The 20094-nt window shown below is 37.2% G+C and overlaps 10 protein-coding genes across 10 annotated transcripts; 4 read left to right on the forward strand and 6 right to left on the reverse strand. All coding sequences in view use genetic code 12, as the record gives it.

The window, feature by feature from the left end:
* Positions 1–100: 100 nt before the first annotated feature.
* Positions 101–1870, reverse strand: CORT_0B00950 (hypothetical protein; the record flags this gene model as incomplete). Its single annotated transcript, XM_003867205.1, has 1 exon — positions 101–1870. One exon carries the CDS (start codon positions 1868–1870, stop codon positions 101–103), a length of 1770 nt encoding a protein of 589 aa, XP_003867253.1.
* A 205-nt stretch (positions 1871–2075) lies between these two features.
* On the forward strand, positions 2076–3470 carry CORT_0B00960 (hypothetical protein; the record flags this gene model as incomplete). The annotated part of the gene is made up of 1 exon (XM_003867206.1): positions 2076–3470. One exon carries the CDS (start codon positions 2076–2078, stop codon positions 3468–3470), a length of 1395 nt encoding a protein of 464 aa, XP_003867254.1.
* A 21-nt stretch (positions 3471–3491) lies between these two features.
* On the reverse strand, positions 3492–4613 carry CORT_0B00970 (Lys1 saccharopine dehydrogenase; the record flags this gene model as incomplete). Its single annotated transcript, XM_003867207.1, has 1 exon — positions 3492–4613. One exon carries the CDS (start codon positions 4611–4613, stop codon positions 3492–3494), a length of 1122 nt encoding a protein of 373 aa, XP_003867255.1.
* Positions 4614–4953: 340 nt separating this feature from the next.
* On the reverse strand, positions 4954–6636 carry CORT_0B00980 (Lys1 saccharopine dehydrogenase; the record flags this gene model as incomplete). Its single annotated transcript, XM_003867208.1, has 1 exon — positions 4954–6636. The coding sequence occupies one exon, from the start codon at positions 6634–6636 to the stop codon at positions 4954–4956; it is 1683 nt and encodes a 560-aa protein (XP_003867256.1).
* A 51-nt stretch (positions 6637–6687) lies between these two features.
* Positions 6688–7116, reverse strand: CORT_0B00990 (Lys1 saccharopine dehydrogenase; the record flags this gene model as incomplete). The annotated part of the gene is made up of 1 exon (XM_003867209.1): positions 6688–7116. One exon carries the CDS (start codon positions 7114–7116, stop codon positions 6688–6690), a length of 429 nt encoding a protein of 142 aa, XP_003867257.1.
* A 469-nt stretch (positions 7117–7585) lies between these two features.
* On the reverse strand, positions 7586–8680 carry CORT_0B01000 (Ypl113c protein; the record flags this gene model as incomplete). The annotated part of the gene is made up of 1 exon (XM_003867210.1): positions 7586–8680. One exon carries the CDS (start codon positions 8678–8680, stop codon positions 7586–7588), a length of 1095 nt encoding a protein of 364 aa, XP_003867258.1.
* Positions 8681–9270: 590 nt separating this feature from the next.
* On the forward strand, positions 9271–9519 carry CORT_0B01010 (hypothetical protein; the record flags this gene model as incomplete). Its single annotated transcript, XM_003867211.1, has 1 exon — positions 9271–9519. The coding sequence occupies one exon, from the start codon at positions 9271–9273 to the stop codon at positions 9517–9519; it is 249 nt and encodes an 82-aa protein (XP_003867259.1).
* Positions 9520–9695: 176 nt separating this feature from the next.
* Positions 9696–11573, forward strand: CORT_0B01020 (Xks1 xylulokinase; the record flags this gene model as incomplete). Its single annotated transcript, XM_003867212.1, has 1 exon — positions 9696–11573. One exon carries the CDS (start codon positions 9696–9698, stop codon positions 11571–11573), a length of 1878 nt encoding a protein of 625 aa, XP_003867260.1.
* A 120-nt stretch (positions 11574–11693) lies between these two features.
* CORT_0B01030 (hypothetical protein) lies at positions 11694–13133 on the forward strand (the record flags this gene model as incomplete). Its single annotated transcript, XM_003867213.1, has 1 exon — positions 11694–13133. One exon carries the CDS (start codon positions 11694–11696, stop codon positions 13131–13133), a length of 1440 nt encoding a protein of 479 aa, XP_003867261.1.
* A 2388-nt stretch (positions 13134–15521) lies between these two features.
* CORT_0B01040 (Hap41 protein) lies at positions 15522–17156 on the reverse strand (the record flags this gene model as incomplete). Its single annotated transcript, XM_003867214.1, has 1 exon — positions 15522–17156. One exon carries the CDS (start codon positions 17154–17156, stop codon positions 15522–15524), a length of 1635 nt encoding a protein of 544 aa, XP_003867262.1.
* Between the last annotated feature and the right edge of the window lie 2938 nt (positions 17157–20094).

A 20094-nucleotide genomic window follows, 5' to 3' on the forward strand; every position in this document is an offset into this window, starting at 1 on the left:
TTTTTCCGTCACCCAATAGTTTCACCTACCACAATCACCCTTTGTTGACAACACCTACCTTTATTTATTCATCAAGTCGAAAAACACCCCTCTTTGCCATCTATCCCGACGTTATAGCTTCTTTCAATGCTCTATCTAATAAATCCTTAGCAATTTGATTAGTAGGCTCAATAGCGAGTGCATTATGCAAGTTTTCGATCGCTTCAGCAAACTCACCTAGCTTCATATGAATAAGACCAATAGTGGAAGCAATGTTGGCGTCATTACCATATATTTCGTGGAATACCGAAAGTGCTGATAACAACTTGCCCTGTTTTCTTAATACGTGGCCAAGGTTAGTCATTATTGATACCCATGTTTTGGAACTGCGATTGGCTATTTTCAAAGCGGCATTTAAATACGATTCAGCTGAGATTAGGTTATTCTTGTGGAAGTAAAGCACCCCCAATTCATTTAAAGTAAGTTCACAATGTTGATTGAAATGATAGGCATTTTTAAGATACTCTTCAGCTAGGTTTAGGTTACCTAGTTTTACATTAGTACTTCCTAGAAATAACATGGGTAAATGGCTACCGGGGAACAATCGAGCTGCATAAGCATAAGCATTTATGGCCAGCTCGTATTCTCCTTCTGCTGCAAATGTATGAGCGAAACCAATCCAAGCTTGACCAAAGTTGGGGTTGAGGATAGTTGCTTTGCTGAAATATTTTCTAGCTTCACTGATCTTGTTTATCGAGAGGTAGTAAGTACCAATAGCTAGCCATGTCATGGGATTAGATGGATGAAATTCTGCTAGTTGATGGCTCTTGTAAAATAACTTGTTTCTTCCTCCTAATTCATATAGGCAACTGAGATAATTAGGCAATACGTCGAAATTATACTGATCTTTCTCAAGTATCTTTTCACAAAGAATCAAACAGGCGTCAAAGTTACTTTGAACGTATAATTGGTCAGCTTGACTTAACATTAAATCACAATTATCATTTAAATCATATTCCTCTCTGAGTATATGTTCCGCTTCATTGAACTTGTCTTGATTCAAGTATTTACTCAATTTGGTAGTATAAAGTAATCTTATCAAATCATCGTTACTGTCAACTTCATGGTAATTCAATTCATTAGTGACAAAATCCCATTCTTCAGTTGGTGTCATGAGATTATTCGAGATTAGTTCATCAAATGCCTCATAACATTTAACATCGACTCTCAATGCTTCCTTATAACACTCCCTGGCTTTTTCAAAATTGCTTTGTGCACTATAAATCAACCCCCGCAAATAGCACATTGATGCTTCTAATTTGACCCCTCCATCATCATTTTTCAATCGGTCGTCTTTATCGAATGGATTTGTTTCGCCAATTACGTCCAATGCTTCATCCCACAACTCTAGCTTAATCAAACTGTATCCTGCCAAATATCGACAAATGATACTCTTGGCAAATTCCTCATTACACAACACCAAGTCTTTACACCGTAGATAATTTCCTTGATTGAAATACACTTGAGCTAGCCAGAATGCATCATTTGAGTCACGGGTAATATCAAGAATCTTATCACTAAGAAACTCAGCTGTTTTATATTGATGTTGTGTAATTGCGTCGTGTCTCCATAAACGCAACCTATCAATCGGCGTTAATACATCTGCACCTGCTAAAGAATCATCACTTTTGCTTTGCACAGTTAAATTGTGAGATGATCTGTCTAAATTGAAAAACAGTGACTTGTTAGAGGAGCTGGGTGATTCAAATAATTTTGGTTGTTTTGATGCTGGATTTGGTGGTGTTTTGAAAATCTCTTTTCTCCGGTTGAGCATGGGTGAGATATAGAGAGTTGAATTGTGTTGCTGAGGTGTCTTCTGGTTCTGTCCCATTGCTCTGATTTGCTTTAGTGGTAATGGGACTTGCTGAGTGTAGAGTGCTGAGTGTTGATTGTGGATTGTTGATTGTTGTCGTTGTATTTAGCCTTACGTCGCGGTAGTTCGATTCTGTTGCAAAGTTTCCCACAAAAGAAAAAATCAATTCCAAATCCATCTCATCTCAAGAATACAACATCTCAAGAGGAACACACTACTGATAATGGCTGAAACACCACAGAAAGTTAACGAACAGGAAACAGTTTCCACTGAAAAGAAGGAGATCAAGTCTGCTCTCAAAGGAAGTAAATCATCAATTTCCACCACGAATTCCTCCACCAGCTCATCTCGCATTCAATTTAGAATATTTGTAGGATCCTATGAACATAACTTACTATGCCTTTCAGTGATCCTAGATCCCTCTAATGTTAAAGAGCCAGTGTTTCAACCAATCTTCCATTTCCAAGCACATGCATTGTCAATCAAGTCCATGGATCTTGCCAAAAGGTACTTGGTCACCGGATCAAACGATGAGCATATTAGAATCTATGACTTGCAAAAGAGAAAAGAACTTGGTACATTGTTGAGTCATCAAGGTACAATCACTGCATTAAAATTTTCAAAAGAAGCTACTGAAGATTCAGAAAATGCAGCTTCCGGTAGATGGCTTATATCGGGATCAGAAGATGGGAAAATCATTATATGGAGAACCAAGGATTGGGAGATATTTGCTACATTAAAAGGTCACACTGACAAAATCAATGATTTAAGTATACACCCTAGTGGTCGTGTTGCTATTAGTGTATCACAAGACAAGACGATAAGATTATGGAACTTAATGACAGCCAAAAAGGCAGCTGTGTTGAAGATTAAAGGTAAGGATCATTTAGGTCAACTGGGAGAATTTGTTAAGTGGAGTCATAATGGGAACCACTTTGTTGTTGGATTGCATAATCAAGTTCTTTTATATAGAACATCTTCTGCTAAGATTGCCAAAAAATTCAAATTTAAATCCACATTGATGTGTATTGATTTATTGAAGGTTGTTGATAAAGAATGGTTGGTTATTGGCTTTGGGGATGGATCAATTGGATTCTATGATTTTGAAACCTTGTTGGATAACATTGGTGAAGATGCAGAAGAACACGAAAAGAAAGTGTTGGACAACAAAGCAGAAGATATTGAACCAGTTTTCTCACTTAGAGGACATACTAATCGTATAAAGGGTATCACCTTTATGCAAAATAAAGACACGCAAAATATCCCATTGTTGATATCAGTATCATCCGATGGTAAAATCGTCGTTTGGAATTTAAGTATAAAAGATCAAGTGGCAGTTTACGACACTGGAGAAAGGTTGAATTGTGTTGTTTGTGCTCCTGAAAGTGTTGAAAAAGTGGATACAATGAAAAGAAGATTTGCTTCATTAGATGAGTTAAAAGGAGAGGAACAACTTGATGCCAGTGAGTCGGAATATGAAACTGATGGCGAAGAGATAAAATCTATAATGAAAGGGCCAAATAAAAAGAGTCAGAAAAAGAACAAGAACAGAAACAACAACAACAACAACAACAAGAAGAAGAACAAAAAAAGAAAAGTCAATGTTACTCTTGAGTAAACAATGTATATAGGTCTATCCTTAATTCTTTGGTAATCTGGCAACGTTTTTGTCAAACAATTGTTTGGCTCTAACCCATACTGGTGCAGTATCCCTTTCTGGTAATTGCAACAAACTTGGCATCAAATCTTTGGAGAAAAATTCTGATGCCTCTCTAGGTAATAAACTTGGTAAATGATCAATTGAACATACCGACAATTTAGGACCTTTTGTAGTTTTAACATCGACTGTTGGTTCATTGAATACAGTGGCGATTTCGTATACCGGAATTGGATTATGGGGATTAGTGGTATCAGCACTAACATCGACAATAGTCGTCAATTTTCTATCATCAACATTCAAACTTTCATAATTGATAAATGGAGGAATTGGTTGTGATAAGTAAATACAATTGATAAAGATATTCGAATCAACAATTTCTTTGAATGGACCACCTTTGGCTGTTTCTTGCATATCCCATTTAGCTACATTTTCATCAGGGATACCAACTTTTCTAAAGAAGTCAATGGCACCAGATCCACATCTACCTAAAGCACCAATAACCAAAGCAGTAGGGTACTTACCACCAGTTTTCTCTAATGCTTTTTGTAACTCTCCCTTGACATAACTTATCAATACTTCTTCATTAGGATATGGAGTTACACCAGGTAAATTTTCATCATCACTATGAGTTTGTTTGAATGCCCAATCCAATACACCAATAGCAGCACCGGCGAAACCGGCATAAAACCCAAAAGCAGCAACCCTTCTACCTTGATCATTCTCTAAAAACTCCAAGTCGTATAAAGTTCCGTTTCCAGCGGGGAATCTACCCAATACAGTTTCCCATCCAGCTTGGTCTTTATAACAATGAGCAAATTGAATATGTTCATGAACTAAGGGGAATGTTTCATTTTCAGGCAATTCTTTTAAACCAATAATTAGACGATCTTTTGGGGCTTGTTTCCATGATCCTTCTGGGACAATTTCAGCACCAACTTCTTCATACTCTTTGATGTCAAATGTGGATTGTGAACTTTTTTCAACATAGACTTTGAAGCCAGCATCAAGTAGTTGCTTGGTGGTTGTTGGAGTTAAAGCAGCTCTAGCTTCCAATGGCTTTGTTTCGGCTCTTAAATGAAGAGTGACTGGTTGAGGACTCATTTGCAAAGGATATAATGTATAATGTTAGGAAAAGAAAGTGCTATGAATTGGATGTAAATTTTTCAGAGTTTTACTTTTCTGATACAGAAGAGTTTGGGGAATAACCGCTGGTGTGAGACTTTGTGAGTCAACGCGGCAATTTTTTGTGAAAAAAAAAAAATTTTGAAAGATTAGTCATTGTCGTGTGATAACAATTTATGACACGACAAAAGAATTTTGCAATAGAATGTTACCCTGGCAATAGTTCATGAGCAACGGATGAGAATGTAGACATCTACTCGTGGATTCACGTTATATTTATTCAGTCATACCAATAATATTCAAATTTACTAATCTCCTCTTATAACCTCTCATTTTTCAAAATGGAGCCCTCCAGATACATTCTGTCTAAATTCTCTTGAAAAAACTTTGTACAGAGTGGTCTTCTAATCTTTTGAGTTGGCGTAATAACTTCCCTTTTGACCGTCAATGGCTCAAAGTAAATTTCAATGTTATGTAGCTTCTCAAACCCTTGTAATTGATGCTTAACAGAAGCGTTTAAATCCAAAAGAAACTTCTTTTTGTTGACAGGATCATTCAAAAGTCTAAGTATATCACTTTGGTTGCGGATTTCATCATCAAACTTGTCCTTCAAGTACGCACCGATTGTGACGGGGTCCAATCCAACAATACCGACCAAGAAAGATTCAAGTGAGTTACCATGAACGAAAAGTTGGTGAAGATGTGGGTTTGAAGCCAAGTACGTATTTTCAATCCTTTCAGGGGAAACAAATTCTCCTTGGGCCAATTTGAAAAAATTCTTGACACGATCAATAATAAAGACTTGATTGTTGTTTTCAGTATCTACACGTGCAACATCTCCGGTATGGTACCAACCATTTTTGTCAAAAGCTTCAGCAGTTGCTTCTGGATTTTTGTAGTATTTTTTGAAAATTTGTGGACCACGCAAGAGTAACTCACCTCTGGGACCACCTTTGTCTCTTGTGGTGTAATTCATTTCGGGCAAATCTTTCAATCTGCACTCGGTGGTGATTCCAATTGGACCAACAGACCCTGGGTTGTGATCGAAGCTCTTGGTCCTCATAATACCAGCAAATGATTCAGTGGATCCATAGCCATTAGAAATCCCTATATTCAATGCCGCTTTCAAGAATTTTAATGTGTTGGGACTATTGGGTGAGGAACCCGTTACCAAATATTCCACGCTCTTTAACCCAAATTTTTCTCTCAATGCGTCAAGGAATACATCATAAACTGGATGACGTGGGTTCACATCATCATCTTTTTGCTCAGCTTGTAATCTCAACTTCTCATTTATAGCCCTTGTATAAATGTACTTGACCCATGGCTTTTCAGTATTGTTGACCGTTTCTGCTTTAACGGCAGCATACAATTTGGATAAAATTCGGGGCACGGTTGGAAGTGGCGATGGTTGCAACTCTCTCGCATCATCATATAAAGTAGCGATGGTACTGCTCAGTGGGAAACCAACTTCTGCTCCAACTGTTAACGCTTGTTGAATGTTGCCTCTTTCAAAAATATGTGCCATTGGCAAATACGCATACAACCTGACGTTACTTGGCTTGAAATCTTTGACAAATCTAAATGTTGAAGCAGCAACTGCATTCTCATGAGTTAAGACCACTCCTTTTGGATGGGCACCGGTAGTTCCAGAAGTAAAGGATATAGTAAACGCAGTATCTGGTGTTGGTGGAATGGGAGCTAATGGGTTTGCCTCTCCAAGTTTCTCAACTTGATCATAGTCATACAAGGAAATCTGATTTGCAGCAGCAAGAGGTTTCAAATGTGCATCTTTCACATCATCAAGTTTATCCATAGACACAATAACAATCAAATTGGTCAAGGAGGGCTTGGCTCTTTTAAGCGCAACTAATCTCTCGATCTTATCTTTAGAACATAATACGATTGGAGATTCAGTGAGTTCTAAAATATATTGACTTGTAGCGGGGCCCAAAGTATCATACAACGCAGTGTTTGTAATTGAGTAAGCAATACATGCCATATCTGCCAATGCCCATTCAGGTCTATTTGGACTGAAAATTGTTAAAACAAATTACTCGTTCTTCTTCAAAGGTTCATAAGCCAAGTTTTGGTGTATTTCACTTTTGCTCCTATATGGATTATTCTCCAAGACAAAGAATATCCCCGAGCCTAAGTTGTTGCGTCTTTGTCTTACAGTGCGATAGTTTTGCCATTGGTATCTACCAGCAGTACCATCAGGTAATTTTTTCCGAACACCGAAGGCACGACGGTCCTTATAAAACTGGTACCCAAATTCAAACAAAGCATACAATGTATCCAATGAGGGATACATTTTTGTAATCAATTTATCTGGACTGTATGCACTTCTGTAAATTGGAGAAAACCCCTTCTCCTCTGAGTTTGGAAGTGCAATAGCTTTGGAAAGTAACAGTGGCGCAAGTGGCACTGTTTCCCTAATCAATTCATAGATACGCTCGGATGACTCTTCAATTAATGACATAGCGCAGCCTGGGAATAATGTTTGGTTGCGCCTACTTCTTTAAAACAAGCTACTACTTGTACCTCTTTATAAGTGGCTTCTCCACCACATACCCCCTCATTTAAATACATTACCGGGTTATACCCACCTTGAAAGACAATCAAAAATGATTTGCTCAAACTTTAATCAGACATTGTATGTATTTGGGGCTCATTGAATATGCTTTATTTTATAAACCTTCGTAGTGATGATGAGTTCTTCTAAATTTAAATTCAGCGATTTGTGGGGCTACCAGAATACAATCATAACTATTGTTACCGGAATATATACCCTGGAAATAATTGCATCCAGGGAAGAGAAACCAATGTAAAAAAGAGGAGCCAAGAAATGAGGAGAGTCTACAAAGATACAGATAGAAAAGAGAATCAATCCAACGCTTTCTTCGCTCATTGGTTTAATATCTTTTTACTATATAACCTTAACACACTCTCTAATTAACTTTGTTAATACCTGCTCCACCTTCCAAGATATTATCAATATTTTCAAGGGCTTTTATGGCTGTGTAATCAAAGTTCTCCAGAGTACTGGCTCCAATATGGGGGGTTAAAACCACATCGTCACGATTTATCAACCGTTCATTAATAGCAGGTTCATTTTCAAACACATCCAATCCAGCAAACAAAATTTTCCCCAGATCCAATCCATTCAACAAGGCTTGTTCGTCAATTACTGTACCTCTTCCAATATTTATAATTCTAAATGGCTTGGGAATTGAACCAATTACTGTTTCATCGATCAAATGATGGGTTTCAGGTGTTGCCGGACATGCAATTACAATGAGATCAACATCGCCTTTTTTTGCAGCATCGAGAATGGTTGAGAAATATGTTGCTTCATAGCCCAATGCATCTTCCTGTTCCTTGTTCAATTTTGACCTTTTCACATAGGTGATGTTCATTCCTAATTGGTTCAATTTCTTCCCTATCAACTGGCCAATTTGTCCAAATCCAACAATTACAGCATTATGACCCCTGGGACTCAAATTAGGTCTTTGATTGATTTTTTCACCAAAATCATAGCCCCTCCCACTAGCTAAATTCAATTGTCCTTCCTTTTGACTGAATTCCCCATTGGCAAATTTATATCTAATTTCTATAGTGTCAGGGATTTTCAAAAGTTTTTGTTTCCCATACATATGTAATTGTCTAAACCCCGTGATTGTAAAATAAACAACTAAGTCGGACACTGGCTCAGCTGCTCCAACACTAGGGACATTTGTCATGACAATGCCTCTTTGTGCTAATTCATTTGCATCCTGATGATCATACCCCACCGAGCAAAAGGCCAAAACTTTCAAACTTGATGGTGCATAGTCAATAACTGTTCTAAATCCACCAATTGGAACAAATCCAAGCCATGCTCCATAAATGGCACTGATGTTGGAAAACTTTGTCTTTAAATCGGCGATAAATTGGTCCCTCGTGGTCAATGTGTACTCAAGACATTCATATTTTGACTGAAATTTCTCAAACTCTGGAAGTGAATGGTTCAAATCACCAATGAAAAGAACTTGTTGTTTGGTCATTGATAACGGGTTTGTATAGGGAAAGATGGGGTAAGTAATGAATGGCTCCTTTTTCTTTACTGGCTTGGGGTGTAATTCGTATTCCGATAAAAATCGCCGTGTTGAAAAATAAATTATTTTCTTTTTGCACCACAGTTATGCATGAAGTATTGCACAACATTGGATGGACTAAACGTAACTCATAAGTAACCAACTCTGTACTGAGAAAGTTAATAGTTACGGTGTAATAAATGTATTATCCCCGAGCCTCTGGCTTTTTTGCCAAGCTTGAATACAACAACGTAGTTCAAAAACTTAATCATATAAGCTACTTCTGATCAACGAAAAGACAGATAATCCTCTAAAGAAAAAAGACCGAGTTTGCCTTGTCATCACAATGGCTACTTAAAGCCAAATCATTGATGCAATTAAGTTGCAAAAATACGTGGGGGGCGTGTCGTTAATGTCAATTTCATAAAAATATATTCTGCGACTTACGCTTACACCTTGTGACAGAAGGAAAACAACAAAATCGTTTATAATTCCTCCGAAAACAACTCCACAATCTCTCCAGTCCAACAATTCAGTCACCCAGGATACCATTGTAAAGAATGGATAGCATACTTGCCGCTGTGGAGTTCCCAGTCACTATCAACAATCAACAAAATGTGGAACAGATCATACACTATGCATCCACAGTCAATGTAATAATCTCACTTGCTATTGGTATCGCAACTAATTCATTACTATATTTATCATATGCTTTCGCAGCTCAGTTTATTGCCTTGGTATTGATAGTTGCCCCTAATTTCTGGTTCAACAGTAATCCCCCAATACAATGGTTAAATATCAAGTATTGAAAATTTTCTTTGTTGGGTAAATTGCAACATTGAAAACACACAAAAATTGCTACTTTGAAATCGGGTAGGATATATATTTCTATGTATATTACTTTGTAGATTCTCAAATACATATCAGGATCTATAAATTACACCCAACTTACCTATCGAACAGACACCCTTTTTAACCACGAACAATGCCCGACTACTCCAATTCGGATCATTTATTTCTCGGCTTTGATTTATCCACCCAGCAATTAAAGATCATTGTCACTAATGAACATTTGGACCCTTTGCAGACCTATAATGTGGAATTTGATTCACAGTTCAAAGACAAGTATGGTGTCCACAAGGGAGTGATTACTGGAGACGAAGGAGACATAGTCAGTCCAGTAGCAATGTGGTTGGACGCAATTGATTACCTTTTCACCCAAATGAAGAATGACGGATTTCCGTTTAAGAAAGTTGTAGGAATCAGTGGTTCAGGTCAACAACATGGATCTGTGTATTGGTCTCAAGAAGCAAACAATTTATTGAAGCATTTGAATCCAGATTCCAACTTGAGCGAGCAGCTTAAAAAGGCATTCTCTTGGGAAATGTCCCCCAATTGGCAAGATCACTCCACACTTCCTGAGGCTAAAGCATTTCATGATGCAGTGGGTAAAGAAAGTTTGGCCAAAATTACTGGATCAAGAGCTCATTTGAGGTTTACTGGATTGCAAATACGTAAGTTTATCACTAGATCACATGGTAAGGAGTATGAATCTACGTCGAGAATCTCGTTAGTGAGTTCATTTGTTACAAGTATTTTGTTGGGACAGATTTCAGAGTTGGAACAAAGTGATGCTTGTGGAATGAATTTGTATGATATAAACAAGTCGGGTTATAGCGACGAATTGCTTGCTGTGGCTGCTGGTGTTCATACAAACATCGATGGCATTGCAAGGGACGATCCAAAATATCAAAAATCAATTGATACATTGAAGGAGAAGTTAGGTCCTATCCAACCAATCACATATAAATCATCAGGCTCCATTTCAAACTACTTTGTCGAAAAGTATGGGTTTTCAAAGGATTGTAACATCTACTCATTCACTGGTGATAATTTGGCTACAATTTTATCATTACCATTGCAACCTAATGATTGTTTGATTTCATTGGGTACTTCGACAACAGTCTTGTTGATTACTGAAAATTACCAACCATCATCACAATACCATTTGTTCAAACATCCTACAATGCCAAAACATTATATGGGTATGATCTGCTACTCAAATGGTGCGCTTGCAAGAGAAAAAGCTAGAGATGAAATCAACAAAAAGCACCACGTCGACGATCACAAGTCCTGGGATAAATTTGATGAAATTTTGGACAACAGTAACGAGTTCAATGGCAAGTTGGGTATCTATTTCCCCATTGGTGAAATTGTTCCACAAGCGCCAGCACAAACAATTCGTGCTGTCTTGAACAAAAAGTCTGATGATGAATACGAGGTTGTTTCATGCGACCTAGATAGTAACAGTTTCGACATTGACGACGACGCATTGGCAATTGTTGAAAGTCAAACCTTGAGTTGTAGATTACGTGCCGGTCCTATGTTGAGTAAATCGGGATACATAAAAGATGACCCAAAAGCAAAGGACAACGCCGATGCATCTTCGAAAGTCAACGAGTTGTATCAACAAGTGACCAAGAGGTTTGGAAAATTGTATACCGACGGTAAAGAGCAAAATGTCAACACTTTAACAGCGCGTCCAAATAAATGTTACTATGCTGGCGGTGCTTCAAATAATCTTAGTATTATTCACAAAATGGGACAAATATTTGGGCCAATCAATGGTAACTACAAGGTTGAAATCCCCAACGCATGTGCTTTAGGGGGAGCATACAAAGCTAGTTGGAGTTATGAGTGTGAGCAAAAGAATGAGTTTATCGGATACGACGAGTACATTAAAAAGTTGTTTGACACTGATACCGAATTGGGTGGATTCAAAGTTGATGATAGGTGGTTGGAATATTTCGATGGGGTTGGAATGTTAGCAAAAATGGAAGAGAAGTTGTTAAAAACAGAGTAATAGAGATATAGAATTGTATAGAGTAAATGTGCACGATATACAGTTGTGAAATTATTATTGGTAGCACTACTACTTAATTCGATCAAAGATGAGATGGAACAGTAAGAGCCAATACACCCGATGTTGAGAACAAGACTTGGACCCACACATTGCTTCTTTCATAGACAGCTCTCCACTCTTTTAACTAAAGACCCCAAGCAGATAAAACCACATGACTTGACACACCCGTCAATTAACCATGAAGATGAAAAAGGCAGGATCAAATTAGTCAATGCTATAGCAAATTCTTCAAATCCTGATAAATCGGAATTGTATACTCATTTGATACCGACATTTGGTACATACTTTAAACTAGCTCAAGCTGGTATTGCTGATGAAAATCTTTTGAGGCATTTCATCAACATCAATCCTGGGAGAGTGCTCAGCACGTTTGAACTACTTGACAAACACCAGATTCCAAAAACAAGCCATGGTTTCAAGAGCGATGTTTTGAAGAAAATAGTGCTGGAATACAACAAAAATGAGGACAATACGATAGATCGAATCCTAGAGTACTTGAATAAACACTTTGAGAACATAGAGGAAGAACGTTTCAAAGAATTGTTTGCCACTTTACTCCATCGCCGAGATGTGTCCCAGTTGGATTCATTCATTTCGAATGTCAGTATAGACAACAATGTTTTGTTAAAGGAGGTATTTGAAAATTACGGTGACCCATTGGCCAAGTTTGTTTTGATGAGAAGTTTTGAACGTTGGGTTAAAGACCCGGATTCAATTAAGCCTTGGATATATGCAATTATTCTTGATATTTTGAATTTTCGATCGGGACAAGTTATTCCCATTTACGAAAAAGCTGGCCTCAAGATGGACATTGACAACTTGAATGAAAAGGTCATTAGGTACGTTACTGAGTCAAAAATGGATGTAAAAGCGGAAAACTTGGTATTGAGAAAAGTATTGGTGGAAGTGCTCGGTATATCCCAAAACAATCTTGGCGAAGCATTGAAGGTCTTTCAGAAGTATGAGACATTTGCTAAATATGGGATTTCCAATGTACAAATTGCCATGGTAAAAGCAATTTCATACCAAGCTATCAAACAAGATAAAGAAATTTTCAAAACTATGGCAGAAACCATGATTCCACCTGATTTGACAATCCAGCTATTGCAAATTCTCATCATCCTCAAGTCCTATTTCAATCCTAACGACGGTTTAGCTTTATATAACGATTATGTCAATGGTGTTTCAGGGGTGGTTAAAGACGGCTCATCTCAGAAAGGATTACTTACACAATCCATAATACTAGGATTCCTCATGAAAAATGATCGTGAGTTTGCCTTCCTTTTATTTAACAAGGCTGTTGAAAATGGTATTATTGTGGATGAGACAGAAATTGCAACAACTAAGAAGTTATTCAAAATTTACGGTGATTGTTTTGTAGAAGATGAGAATTGGGATACGGCTGCCAGAGAAAAGATGGTGGAGCAAGTTTTGAGTTACGTTGAGAGTATTGGAGCATTACAGGTAAAATTATTGGCATCAATTGAAGGAGGAGTATGATTTAGATGTATGGTATCGTTCAGGTTAAATTTGTAATGCTCTTATTTATATTAGATTCTATTATAAGTTCAAAGTTCAGAAGCGCTCGCTAGAAACAGTCTCTCAAATCAAAGCTGAGCAGTGTGTCGTGCCAATTCAGTTAGACTGGAAAGTGTGCAACGTAGTTCAGTAGTGACTTGATACTGCAAATTAGCAATCCGTGAAAATTGGTATTTATACCATATCTGTATTGTATATTCGAAATAGTGTCGACCAATATTTTGAGTTTATTTGAAACTGTTCACTATCACTTTCAGTTAACTCCCTTTTTAAATTTGTTATGGGGTTTTAGCGAACACTTGAGGAAAAGGGGTTAACAATTAAAAAATCTGAATAGATCGTTAGTTGTTGGGGGCGAATTTTTTAGCAAAAAAGCACCTATGCAAAATCGTTGGCGATTATTATGACATCCCAAAACATTAAATAGACATGTAACTTATGCAATATATGACAAGTTTTATTTAAATAGTTTTTGCCTTGGCAGTGTTGTAACCATATATGATGGTCTAAAAAAGTTGTATTATCCCAAACACATATGCTAGGATATCCGAATACAATTCAGATGCGATAGCTCCGTTGAAAAAAGTCAAGTACACCTAAGAATACCTTCCTTCCATCAAGCAAGAAAATGATGCTTCACTACAATTAAAGAAATCGACTTCATTTAAAATCCAAAATTGATTCCAAGTTTCTATTGATTGAGTAGAGCGAGAGGGTGTAGTTCAAAACCGCCTAAGAATTGGTCAATATGCAGCCCCGTATTTCCTTTTGGGGTTATTTGTTATCATCGACCCCGTGATGTGGGAAATTTTTGCCTTACCTGAGCTCCATAGCTAGTTAAATAAACCCAATTGTCACCTTAAGACTCCTATTCACTTTCAAGGAATGCATCTGGAAGAAGAGATCGGATTGATTGGTTATGTTGCTTGAGAGGGTAAATATGCAGCAGTTCCCAACTGTTCATAATCAAGTTGGCTACTGATTACAATCTTAATTCCAGCGAAGTGGTACTACTTGCATACAGATTTTGAGTTCTGGAAATACAATAAATACCAGTAGCAATAACATGATAGTTGTTAGTTATATGTTTCATCTTACGGTTGGTTCACTTTTGTGTTCTTTTTCTGTTTTCGCAGCCAAATTGATTGTAGATTTTAAGAAGGTGGTATATTCTATGTTAAAACGCATTAACTTTATCGAACGCAATCAATAAATGAACATGTATTATTGCAATTAGTGTATATAGTAATTCTTTCCATTATTGATTTACGGCAACAAGTTGTGGATGACATTTGTAGTCTCATCAATAAACATCAAGCAATGGCTCTTTTCCAACCACACACCCACTTTAGCCAAGCAGTTAAGCAGAAACTTTACTCATACATTCATGTATACAGATATACAAACGTGTACAATAGCTCTCACAATGAATGATTATGGCCACTTGAGCTGATCAATCAAGTCATCCGAGAACTTAATGAATCAAGGGTCAATAAAAATTCCAAAATTAGAGGCTCTAGAAAATTATGAGTTCTATCAAATCCGCAAGATTATGTGTTCTTTGAGGCTTTCCAAACGTATCAATAATGACAAAACAAATGAATCCACGATTATATCTTTGAAAGATTTTGAAAAGTAACTTAATGAAACAGACCCACGCCAATCAAGCGAAATTCTTGAAAGTTACTACCCTTTCCACTCACTTCAAAGCTGGGCTAAAAATCAAGCAATTGAGGCATAAAGTAGAATCAAGTAGTTGGTATAGGTTTTTGCCTAGTCTTTCACGCCATTGGGACCTTGCAAAAGGGGTAAGAGACAGCGGTTTATATGAGATAACAAGTGAGTTTGTCCTGAGAGTAGTGATGGTACATTTTAAGGACTACGCGTACCTTGATCTCCCAAATCAAGTGGATAATTAAACAGAGCTTTGCGTACATTTGTGGTGTAGCCCTAATGATTGTGCAGATAAATCAGGTCTAGTATGCACGCCATGGAGGTGTACTTTCAAATTAAGCAAACTATATCTTTCCTATTACGTCCGGTGTTCATGCTTTGAACTCAAATAATTTCTTGAAACCTTGCACCTTCAAGAATTGATGATAAAGGGAAGAAAAGTTTGCCAGTGGATGTTGTGGTCCATCCACTTTTGGAGATATGAATAGATGAATGCAGCAATTACTCTAGGTCTATTCAAACCAGAAGTTATCAAATTGGAGAGAAATGTTGCTAGAATTCGTCAAATAGTTTACATACACTGTACATTTTCCAAATCCAAACCCTTCATTTTGCCTCACCAAATGTATAAAAAATAAATAAATAAAATAAATAAATAAACAAAACTTTGAAAAATCAATAAAAGTTCATAAACAGTCCTCTGTCATTAACATCATCATCATCGTGTCCCAATCCCTGTTGTTGGTGGTGATTGTGTTGTCTCTGCCTGTATCCCTGTACTTGTCCCAATCCCGATTGTTGTTGTTGCAGATAATAATTAATTTCATTACTCATCAACTTCTCTTCTAATAGATCCGTCACCAAGTTGTATTCATCATCGATCCTTTTAGCTTGATATTCAGCAGTATCAAACTTGAAGCTGTATAATTTATCATTCTCTTGATATTTGGGTAAATCAAAAAAATTTCCCATCTTTTTCAATGTTAGAGGTGGTGGATGAATTGAAGTGTACCCAGAATTGTTATGCAATTTTTCACTGCTAAAATTTGGTTTCTCATGAATGACAGTATTGATTGATGACCCGGTGGTAGTTCTTGTCAACGTGCTCATCAATGAATTTGTTTCGTAGTCTGAATATGGTGAAGTTGTTCGTGATAAATCATGGGATGAAGTTGACGATGGAGTGCACAATTCACCGAGGAAACCTTCCTCTTCTTCGTCACCGCCACCATTGATTAAATCATCATCTTCAAAGTTTATATCACCATCTGAATCCTCTTCAGTGTCCAATTTGTGGAAATCCTTGTAGTGAGCAAACTTCTTACTCCTGTATGTCGATAATGAGCCAACTGGGACAGGGTTTGTAGCTGCTGCTTCATTGGAAATGATATTCTTCTCATCCAGTTCTTCAATATTGATAAACTCCTCGAACTCGAGGGTAGCAGGTAAGGGTGTAGACGCTACAGTGTCAACAGTAGACGAGTTGTATCCCATAACAGTTGCAATTGGCGACGATGCCGAGGCGGAACTAGCGGATGAAACAATGGAGCCCCTTGGAGCAGGCGTCGACATACGTCTCAAAGGCTCGCCGTCTTCAGTAATCTGTTCAATTTCCAGTAGTAAATCCTCTTCTTCATCACATACTTCAACAAAGGAACGTTTGTGAACTGCTCGGACTTCGTGTGTGATGGAATCGACCATTTCAGCTAAATCATCTGGTAGCGATTCAGCTAGTTCGGAAGTTGTAGTGGCAGCGGACAGGTTGGTAGCCAGTTGTTCTGATGCTTCTGTTGGTGCTGGTGGTGAATTCAAAACCAAGCTTTTCAAGTGCTTATACTCATGTATCAAACACAACAAGTTTGATTTGAGGCAAGAATTTTCTGAGTCAATAATGGAAATGTTTTGTAGTAATGATGATACAGTTGATAAATCAGGGTTCAAGTCGTTGGTACAGCAATCATGCTTCTTATTTACCTTGCGTGTGGTTGAATTTGTAATTGTTGGTGCTTTCTTGATTGTGGTGGTGGTGGTTGCAGTTGTATCAGGTGCAGAGGATGACTTTTTGGTACACTTCTTTTTAGCTTTGATCTCCTTCAACTTTCTTCCTGGCTTTGGTCTTGGTGGTAGCACCCATTCTTTTGAAGTTTTTATTGTAACAGGTTGCTCTTGCGTTTGTGATATTGCTTCAGTTGAATGATGTTGTGTATGTGATTGTGTTTCTAATCCAGACTTCAATTGTACCGGCTTTTCGTCTGTTGGTGGCTGTTGCTTTAGTATTGGAGCAGTCGAGGCTGTCATTGTAGTTGTCATGGTTATAAAGGAATAGCTATAGAAATTCAAGTTAGTATGTCTGTTATTGCTATGGAAAATTGTTCAAATGCGATGGTGAAAAGACCTGTCATTTGAAGCTGCTGATTTGACCAAATGCAAGGAATCCATCCGTCTTTTCGATTCTAGTGTGACGTGTATTCATGTTTTCATTTGGTTCAAAATCTCCAGTTGGGTTATCCCAAATTATGGCCGACAGAATAGGGCGAAAAAATCTGGCATGAAGCGACGCCAGAATGCGACACTTGAGCAAACTGGTAAGTTCCCAACGGAAACATGAAACAGACTCCCGTCCAAAATAATAATGTACACATACTTTTAATGTATCGATAGTAGTTAACAGACTCAAGCTACAGTGACATAACTTGGGTTATTATCTGGTGAATGTTGTATTGAATATATATATGTTTAATAATGCTGATTTGGTGAATGAAAAAAAATCTTGGGTCAATGGGAGTTCACGTTAGGTAGTTGCGAAAGGAAAATATGTAAAAATTTCAAATCTTCTAACTTTGAGAAAGAATTGGGTGATTGAATATATGGTAGTGAGGTAAAAGTAAACGGTTCGTGAATATTTATTAAGTCGCTAAATTAAATAGTTGGTGTCAGTAGTGGTAATTGTTGTTGTTACAATCTTGATGAGAGATATTCGAAATGTTTTATAAGTTCAAGAGAAATTCAATTCTTTAAACAAAGAAAAAAAATTGTCTGTCTGAATTCAATTTTATTTATTTTTTATTTTTGAACTTTTAATTTTTGTCCATTTGGCGGTTAGACACATCAAAGCACAAATAAGAACCATTCATGAATCCTCTTTACACCTCGTTGAGCGTGGTAACGATGGATCATCTACTAGCAGCATCATTACGATTCAAGAGCAAACCACTATAACTTCCCCTTTGATGAGCCCGTTTAGGAGTTAAGAAAATCTGGGAAGAACCGACATTGCCGTTTCTTTGTAGTACAAAAATAGTGATGGATGATCTCTAACGGACATAAACCATCGAGCAGTATCTGTTAACACTCATCCAGCTTGAATTGCGAATTTGTTACACACCAAATTAGTTGAGCTATTTCTTTTACATCATTTAAGAGACTATCGCTTTTTGTTCCCACCCCCTGCTTCCTTTCTTCAAACGCATTGGTGCCTGTAAAAATTTTCAACCCTCACCAAAACCAGTGTCTGCTTTGAGTCTCTGTGTTGCTTTATGAACAAAACATATTTGTGCATATGAATTGTGTATTAAGCGTTCCTAATTAGACCCAGTTCCGACTTTTTACGAAATGTACATCCATACATCCATATCTAATGGAGTACAAAAAAAGAGTTAATTTAACAAATTAAAGACTGTTCAATTGTAAACAAACGAATCAAAAACAAAAATGTAACAAAAACTGTGCATTATGCATATATTCTTAAAATCGAGAGGAAGAGTTCTAAGAACAAACTCCGTGAAATTAATCTTAACTCTCAACGGATTATCGCATCCTTTTATTTCTTACAAACCTTGCATAGCTGGAGATGTAGCAGCAGCAGCATGTGTCCCTCGAACATGAAGTTATGGTCTTGCTTTATATTTAACGGATGAGCTCCTGTATACCAGAACTTGCTTTTCTAGAATTCCAGAGCAACCATGGGTACTGAACAATAAATTATCATAACGCTGGTAATGTTAACACAATCACAAAAGAGAAAATAAACCCATAAAAGAAACCAATCACCAAAAATTGAACACAAACTTTTGTGTGATTTTAGAGGAATTCAACCTATAACTCTGTCCTTTGCCAATCTTTACTCTGTGAGTAGGCCTTTCATATTTCGGATTGTCCCATCCACCGTTGTGACTGTTGATCATTGGGATAAGGAAAACAATAAGAAAATAAAACACAATACTCCAGACAATCGCAACCAATCTCTCATCAACACACAAAAGAGACAACGTCTCTTCAATAAGCCATGTACCCCTACAAAGCGGGCTTTCCAAACTAAGAAACTAATAGTGAATGAAAAGTTCAAGTCCCCACATATCTAAAGAAGAAACCTCGTATGTTTTTTTTCTCTACCCCTTCTTCGTCATTTTAAAGTTGAATTTCCCTAGCGTCAAGGAAAACGACAATGTACTTAGATTCTTCGTTACGAAAAAAAGACGGTCTTTAAATGTGTGGAGTTGGGGGTCTGCGTTATGCATAGTCGTAGATAGAAAAGGGCTAGACCGAACCAAAGAGTAGACTCACTGTAAATATGCAGTCTCTTTTCGATTATTCGGTACCGGTCCCCTTTTCTTATTTTGAAGGCTGTTCGTTCATATGTATATACTCTTGTTTGTTAAGTTTTCTCGTACTTCCAAACTGAAGGAATTTACCGGATGGTACGTTTGAATTTAGCTCCGATTTTGTTTTGTGCATTGACTTATTGTTCAATAACCGAAATTTTATTCCGAAAGAGTAAAGAACAATAATAATACTAGCAATTGTCAAATATTTTGGCATTTAGTTGCTTGTTCCCAAATTAATCTTGTTTAAAATATCAATAAACAAAGGAAACAGTGAACAAAACTATTTTAGAAAATAATGAATAGGGGGATCTATTTAGTCACGTTCAAATCCGTGCATGAACTTCGGAATTCCATCTCTCTGGTTTTGTCAAAACGTCCACAATTGATTTTCACAGCTTAATCGAATAAACAGAGCACTGTCCAGCCTCCTATTGAATTGCATACCAAGTAACCTGAAGGCTAGAGCAATTGATGTTGCTGTAGGTTTGAACTCCCCTACACTACTTTAGCTCCTTCTACAGAGATGCTCTTTTCGGTCAAAATGTATAGAGCGGATCGGCTCTTAATTCCTCGGTACAAAATTCAGTGTCGGATGATTCATTTAGTGTCTGAAAAAAACTACCAATTTAGATAAAATCTTTCAA

Source organism: Candida orthopsilosis, assembly GCF_000315875.1.
Source record: "Candida orthopsilosis Co 90-125, chromosome 2 draft sequence".
Lineage (NCBI taxonomy): Eukaryota > Fungi > Ascomycota > Pichiomycetes > Serinales > Debaryomycetaceae > Lodderomyces > Lodderomyces orthopsilosis.